Below are 7,524 nucleotides of genomic sequence, written 5' to 3'. Positions count from 1 at the left end.
TAGTCCTAATATTGTTCAAACAATGAAACAACCTAGGCCGCAATGTCCTGCAAACTTTGTCGAGTCGCGGCACACTAAACGTAGTGGCTGCGGCTCGAGGCATCCGTAAGTGCGCAGACATTGCTGTGATACATAAAAACAACAAAGAGGATGGTAGAACCTTATAGTCAAACTGAATTATTAAGACACTTTGTCATATGCATGATGTGCAGTTCAGAAGATGGAGTAGATAAGGGGGGAGGGGCAGGGACAGGAGTAAGGGAACAATGTATAGCACAGAGAGAAAAAATTTGCTTTTATTCTTATTGGTCCTGCAGCTTTTCCTACATTGCAGCTTTATTGACTACTATTACTATGAATTATTTCTATAGCGCTATCAGACGTATGCAGCGCTGTACAGTCACAAAAAGGACAGTCCTTGCCCAAAAGAGCTTACAATCTAAACAGACAAGACAGACAAACAGGATGTCATGAACACCGTTAAGGGGAACGATTAATCAGCATAATCCCTAGGTGACACAATTTATTATGCAAATAAACCTACACCCCTACCAGATCTCCTAGAATAGTGGTTCTCAACTCTGTCCTGGAGTACCCCCTTGCCAGTCAGGTTTTCACGATATCCACAATGAATACGCATGAAAGAAATTTGCATATAATGGAAGCAGTGTATACCAATCAACAGTATGCATATTCATTGTGGATATCCTGAATACCTGACTGGCGAGGGGGGTACTCTGTCCTAGAATCCTCAAGGGATTATATTAGATCAGCTGCCTGCCTTTTTAGATCAGCAGCCTGTGTCTCTATACTATTCAAACTCTCAATGGCTATTTTTCTAAAAGTCTGCCTTAACTAGCATGGCTGAGGTGTTATATCTCATAATCCTAGGGCTGTGGCTTATTCTCCATACCCCTCTAAATCAGTGGTCTCAAACTCAAACCCTAGGCAGGGCCACATTTTGGATTTGTAGGTACTTTGGAGGGCCTCAGAAAAAAAAGAGTTAATGTCTTATTAAAGAAATGACAATTTTGCATGAGGTAAAACTCTTTATAGTTTATAAATCTTTCCTTTTGGCTAAGTCTTAATAATAATATTGGGTCCATCATGCCCAGCAGTCCGCTCACGCGGCGGCCCATCAGGTCCAGGACCTGTATAGTAACCCTCTATCTATATCCTTCTATCCCCTTTTCCTTCAGGAAATTGTCCAATCTCTTCTTGAACTCCAAAACCGTACCCTGTCCTATCACGCCATCTGGAAGCGCATTCCAGGTGTCCACCACCCATTGCTCCACTTCATCACTGACGCTGAAACCGTGGATTGAAGACAAAGTTTTATTTTATTTTTCTTTCCAGCTTATGATTTATCTTTAATCTTATCTATTGTTTTGCCTTTTGTCTTTGTTTTGTTCTATTTCTATCATTTAAATTTCTCCAGAATTCTACTGTTCAACGGCCCCCCCCTTCTGCTTCTATTCCTTTCTCTCCTCTCTTCTACCTTCCAAAGTATTTAGATCAATGCTGTCTTGTTAAAATGTTTATTTTATTTTTATTTTTCCTCTAACTCTACTTTTCACTTCTCTATTACCCTCCAGGTACTTTAGTTAGATTGTGAGCCTTCGGGACAGTAAGGGAATTTTTCAAGTACCTTTCTTATTTCTAATCTTAATGTATATTTTCTGTAAACCGCTTAGAACCTAACGGATGGAGCGGTATATAAGAAATAAATTACATTACATTACATTGGGTGAATAACTTCCTAGCATTTGTTCTGTATCTGTCCCCTTTTAATTTTTCTGAATGCCCTCTCGTTCTTGTAGTTTTCGAAAGCTTGAAGAATCTGTCCCTCTCTACTTTCTCTTCCACTAGAAATAAAACAGATAGCAAATTATCTAAGGTTAGAAAGATGGTAAAAATCTGTTTTTTTCCGGAGAATATCTATGCTAGCGATCTTGTCTGAAGATTTTGATTGGATAATTGAATTATGAGCTGGCTATCCCTGCTTCTTAAACCTGTAATTGAGGTCTAGACTGGGTTGAGAACCCTCAGGGCTTCTTTTACTAAGCTGCAAAAGCGTTTTTAGCGCACACAGAATTGCCGCGTGCGCTAAACCCGCGCTACACGGCTAGAACACCAGTTCAATGCTGGCGTTAGCGTCTAGCGCGCGCTAAAACCGCTGTCCACTGAAATGGCAAGAAATGCGTGGCAAACTACACAGAAAAGTAAAACCGTGTAATACTAATAATAACCCCCCCCTCCCCAGTTTAAGGCATGATTGTCGTGTTTTTAAAGATTCTTTACAATATTTCTTTTTTTAAACCAAAAGTTGTGGAGATCGAGGCATCACATTTCACTCAAACCTCCTCACAGGCTTGTTTTGTCACTTGACCTAGCGCCCTTCCTCTTCGCCATAGGAGTGGTTTACTTTAAATTTATAGCCATTCGGCCGACCAATCAGCGTTAAACCTGCGTTTGAACAATAGAGATCTGAGCGCGCACGAGGAGATGCGCTAAAGGTCCAGGTACGAGCGTGCACAGTTGCATCTGTGGGTGCATGCACATAATAAAATCCCTCTGTGAAGATAATAAAAAGAGTGCTGAGTTGGAGGGATTTATTTTATTTTTATACTGTATGCTTGTGGCGACGAGGCGCGATTTCCCCGCAGCTAGCCGAGGTAAAGGCGGCGGCAAAGGTGTGCGCAAGAGGCGTCCAAGCCACGCCCCGTCAGCGCGCGCGCCGCGTCGGCGCATCCGCCGTATTCGGACTAGGCGCGCGCGTGCCCCCTGCCCCTCCGTCCTGCGCCTGCGCAGTGCCCTCCCGGCAGCGAGCGGGCCGCGGGCGGCGGTCTGTAAGGAGGCTGGTGAGCCCGAGACGCTGACTGAGGGGCCCCGAGGTGAGAAAGGAGGAGGTGGGGAGCAGGTGAGGGGAAAAAGCTGCCGCCGCCGCCGCCACGCCCCCTCTCCCCCCCCCCGCGGCCTCCGCCGGACACCGAGACAGGTCGGAGGCGGACCCTGAGAGACAGGAGGCAAGAGGGGGAGAGACAGGCACAGAGACCCCCCCCCCCGAGGGGCGGGGTTTAGACTAGGACAGGAACTGTGAGATTGACTGAGGAGACGGGACCAGAAACCCCCCCCCCCATGACGTGAAAGACAGGCAGAACCCGAGACAGACGGATATAATATAAGAAATGGAGTAGAACCGATACAGAGACGGAATCGGAGTCTAGTAGATGGACTGAGACCCCCCCTCCCCCCCCCCGCTTAAAAACGCGGGAGTCAGGTCAGGATGAAGCGGGGATAAACGTCGAAATAAGGTGCTGCAAGAAAAGGGAGCTCACTACAAAAGCAGGTTCTGAGAAGCAGACTAAAAGGGGGGAAAAAAAGCTAGGCCCCGGGAGTTGGGGTGACGCAGAGGTGGGCAGACTCTGGGACAGGTGAGATGGAAATAGGAGGAGGGGGATGCAGGTGGAAGACTGAGAATGAGACATAAGAATTGCCATACTAGGACAGACTGAATGAAGGTCTGTCAAGCCCAGGATCCTGTTTCCAACAGTGGCCAACCCAGGTCCCAAGTACCTAGCAAGATCCCAAGTTGTAAAGCAGATTTTATGCTGCTAAAGCAGTGGATTTTCCCCCAAGCCATCTCAATAATGGCCTATGGACGTCTTTAGAAAATTATCCAATTAATTCCACTAAGCTAACTGATTTGATCACATTCTCTGCCAACGAATTCCAGAGTTTAATTGCATGTTGTGTGTGAAGAAATATATATATTTTTTTTTTTGCTGGTTGGTTTTAAATCTAATACTTAGTAGCTTCATTGCATGAAGCAGGAGGAAAGACAGATATGCAGAACTACACCTGGTCAGATAAAGGATCATCTCAAACAGTTCCTACTTCCTTGGGGTGATACTTTACCCCAAGTGCTGTCTTCCTTTGCTTGGAAGAATGACTGCCCCTTATTGTCTAATTGAGAGATGATAATTGGCTCCTAGCTATGTTGTTATATACAGTAGAGTGGACATAATGTGAATCTTTCCTTCAATTTCTCTTTTGTTTTACTTGCTGCAGGAAATCTGAGAGCTTCCAGGTGTTAAAGGGTTGCACCCTCTGAGATCATGAGGAAACCAGGTCCCCAGAAAGGTAAGTTTAATTTTTTTTTATTAAAAAAAATTTATATTCTGCAAATCTACATTTCTAAGCAGTTTACAACTTACACATAGAGTACATTAACATACTAATTCTTAAAACATACAAAAATAAAATCAGTATTTTTTTTCTTTCACATCAGTAATACCCAAGAACAATCTAATATCATAGAAACGCCTGAGAAATAAAATATGTTTTAAGAGATTTTCTAAAATAATTCAAGGACTCAATCAATCTTAAGTTCTTTGGAAATGCATTCCATAATTGAGGTCCCACGATTATAAAGATTGAATCTCTATACATCTCTAATCTTATTTGCTTGAAATCAGGAACATCAGGTAACGGCAGTATCTTATTCTAAACCAGAAATAAAACTTATAGAAGCAACTATTATAAAGTGGAGTGAAAAGAGAGGAGGCAAAAGCAAACCAGATCTTTTAGGAAAGTCAAAGATGAGGCAAACAAGCTTGAAGGGTGCAGTTAGGGGGATCAAAGAGGAACAATAGAGGTGATTTATCTGGATTTCAGTAAGGCTTTTAACATTGTTCCACATAAGACTAGTAAACCTACTATTATCCCAGGACAAGCAGGCAGCATATTCTCACATGTGGGTGACGTCATCCACGGAGCCCCGACGCGGACAGCTTTTCAAGCAAACTTGATTGAAGATTTCAAGTTTGCTAGTGCTGCACCACGCATGTGTGTGCCTTCCTGATCCACTAGAGGGCGCATACCCACCTCATGGTCCTCAGTTCTTAGTTTTCCGCGGAGCCAGAAAGCCCTGTCTCTCTTCTCTCCGTTCTTCTATGTGCCTTTCTAGCACCGCGGCTTCTTTATTTTGTTAGGGAGTCGCTGTGCGTTGTTACTTGATCGTGTATTTCTTTGTTTTTAAAAAAAAAAAAAAAAAAAAACAAATGTGTTTTTAAACGGACTTTTTCTTGTGTTTCTACCGGCAGGCCCTTTTTGGGCCTTAGCCATGCGGCTAGGCCTCATTTGGCTGTAGCTGTATTTTCTGCTTCCCTGGCCTCTCTCGGCTCACCTCGTGTGAGCAGGATGGCTGGGACCCTTGTTCCTTCGTTGGAATCGGACTGAGTAGCTTCGATCCCTGGTAAGTCTTCTTTCTTCCTTTTGTTTTTTAGCTGCATTACCTCGGTAATGCCATCGGCTGAGTCTCAGGCATTCCAGGCACCTTCAAAGCGTGCCTCCTCCCATGGGAATACTCAGATCGAGGTTGCCCTTATGGAGCGCACTGCTGCACCTTTCTTACCAGTTCATTGGTACGGTGCGGACTTCGGAACCTCGATGTGCCTCGACGTCGACGGGAGCTTCGTGCCTCGACGTCGACGAGGGCTTCTTGCCTCGACGTCGACTGAGGCTTCGTGCCTAGACGTCGACGAGGGCTTCGTGCCTCGACCTCGACGGAGGCTTCGTGCCTCGACCTCGATGGAGGCTTAGTGCCTCGACCTCGACGGAGGCTTAGTGCCTCGACCTCGACGGAGGCTTTGTGCCTCGACCTCGACGGGGGCTTTGTACCTCGATGTCGACTGAGGCTTCGTGCCTCGACCTCGACGGAGGCTTTGTGCCTCGCCCTCGACTGCGGCTTCGTGCCTCGACGTCGACTGAGGCTTGGTACCTCGTCCTCGACAGGCTTCGTGCCTCGTCCTCGACTGAGGCTTCGTGCCTCGACCTCGATTGAGGCTTCATGCCTCGACCTCGACTGAGGCTTGGTACCTCGACCTCGACTGGGGCTTCGTGCCTCGACTTCAACTGAGGCTTTGTACCTCGACGTCGACTGAGGCTTTGTGCCTCGACGTCGACTGGGGCTTCGTGCCTTGATCTCGTCTGAGGCTTTGTGCCTCGACGTCGACTGAGGCTTCGGGCCTCGGCGTCGACCGGGCTTCGGGCCTCGGCGTCCACTGAGGCTTCGTGCCTCGACCTTGACTGAGGCTTCGTGCCTCGACGTCGACTGCGGCTTCGTGCCTCGACGTCGACTGAGGCTTCGTGCCTCGACGTCAACTGAGGCTTCGTGCCTCGACGTCAACTGAGGCTTTGTGCCTCGACGTCGACTGAGGCTTTGTGCCTCGACGTCGACTGGGGCTTCGTGCCTTGATCTCGTCTGAGGCTTTGTGCCTCGACGTCGACTGAGGCTTCGGGCCTCGGCGTCGACCGGGCTTCGGGCCTCGGCGTCCACTGAGGCTTCGTGCCTCGACCTTGACTGAGGCTTCGTGTCTCGACGTCGACTGCGGCTTCGTACCTCGACGTCGACTGAGGCTTCGTGCCTCGACGTCAACTGAGGCTTCGTGCCTCGACGTCAACTGAGGCTTTGTGCCTCGACGTCGACTGAGGCTTTGTGCCTCGACGTCGACTGGGGCTTCGTGCCTTGATCTCGTCTGAGGCTTTGTGCCTCGACGTCGCCTGAGGCTTCGTGCTTCGGCGTCGAATGCGGCTTCGGGCCTCGGCGTCGACCGGGCTTCGTGCCTAGGCGTCAACTGAGGCTTCGTGCCTCGACGTCGACTGAGGCTTCGTGCCTCAACGTCGAGGGAGGCATCGAGTGCAGTCGTGCCCCCCTCGACGAGACCTTCAATGCATCCATGGGAATACTCATGTCGAGGTTGCCCTTATGGAGCGCACTGCTGCTCCTTTCTTACCAATTTCTTGGTACGGTGTTGATTTCTGACCCTCGATGTGCCTCGACGTCGGCTGGAGCTTCGTGCCGCGACGTCGACTGGAGCTTCGTGCCTCGAAGTCGACGGAGGCTTCATGCCTCCGTGTCGAATGAGGTTTCGTGCCTCGACGTCGACCGGGGCTTCGTGCCTTGACGTCGACTTCGGCTTGGTGCCTCCCCGCCGCCTGGGGCCTTGCGCCTCGATGTAGAATGCGGCTGGGTGCCGCGATTGATGTCTGCCTCAATGTCGACTGGGGCTGGATCCGCGTCTCTTGACGCTTGTGCTCGACGTCGCCTGAGGCTTGCGCCTCGACGTCGACTGAGGCTGGGGGCCTCTTCGTCGACTGGAGCTCTGTGCCTCGTCGTTGACGAGGCTTCGCACCGTCGACGGGGGCGTGTGACTTCACGTCGCTTGGGGCTTTGTGCCCTTTGGGGGGCTAGGGCCTTGTGTTTCGAAGTCGACGGTGGCTTAGTGCAGCAACGTCGCTGTTACCACGGCAGCGGCTGGTTTTGGGCCACGGTGTCGACTCCGGGGTTGCACCTGGGCGTCTCCAGCTCCGGTTCGAGAGGGTTCGGCCTCTCTCCCTGCTCCGGCCCTATTGCTCCCGCCATGCGGCCTCTCGCTTGGCGCCGAGGGTGGCTGAGGTTCCGAGCCTCCAGGCGCGTCTCGCCGCTTTTACGTGCGTGAGTTCTGCGCTTATTGAGACCTC

General features: G+C 49.4%; 1 protein-coding gene across 8 annotated transcripts in view; it reads left to right on the top strand.

The window, feature by feature from the left end:
• Positions 1 to 2,742: 2,742 nt before the first annotated feature.
• Positions 2,743 to 7,524, top strand: part of SCMH1 (Scm polycomb group protein homolog 1) — a 119,582-nt gene continuing 114,800 nt past the window's right edge. For 2 of the 8 annotated variants that reach the window (XM_033954860.1, XM_033954859.1), the window contains exons 1-2: positions 2,743 to 2,894; positions 4,072 to 4,143. In XM_033954860.1, the coding sequence (XP_033810751.1) occupies positions 4,119 to 4,143 (25 nt within the window). In that variant the 5' untranslated portion in view covers positions 2,743 to 2,894; positions 4,072 to 4,118. Of the gene's footprint in view, positions 2,921 to 3,253; positions 3,350 to 3,369; positions 3,435 to 4,071; positions 4,144 to 7,524 lie in introns of those variants that run through there. The other 6 variants (XM_033954853.1, XM_033954854.1, XM_033954856.1 and 3 more) reach the window with 6 other exon arrangements.

This window comes from Geotrypetes seraphini, chromosome 8, assembly GCF_902459505.1.
Source record: "Geotrypetes seraphini chromosome 8, aGeoSer1.1, whole genome shotgun sequence".
Lineage (NCBI taxonomy): Eukaryota > Metazoa > Chordata > Amphibia > Gymnophiona > Dermophiidae > Geotrypetes > Geotrypetes seraphini.
The sequence above is the reverse complement of the archived record's forward strand: the minus strand, read 5'-3'. Positions and strand labels throughout refer to the sequence as shown.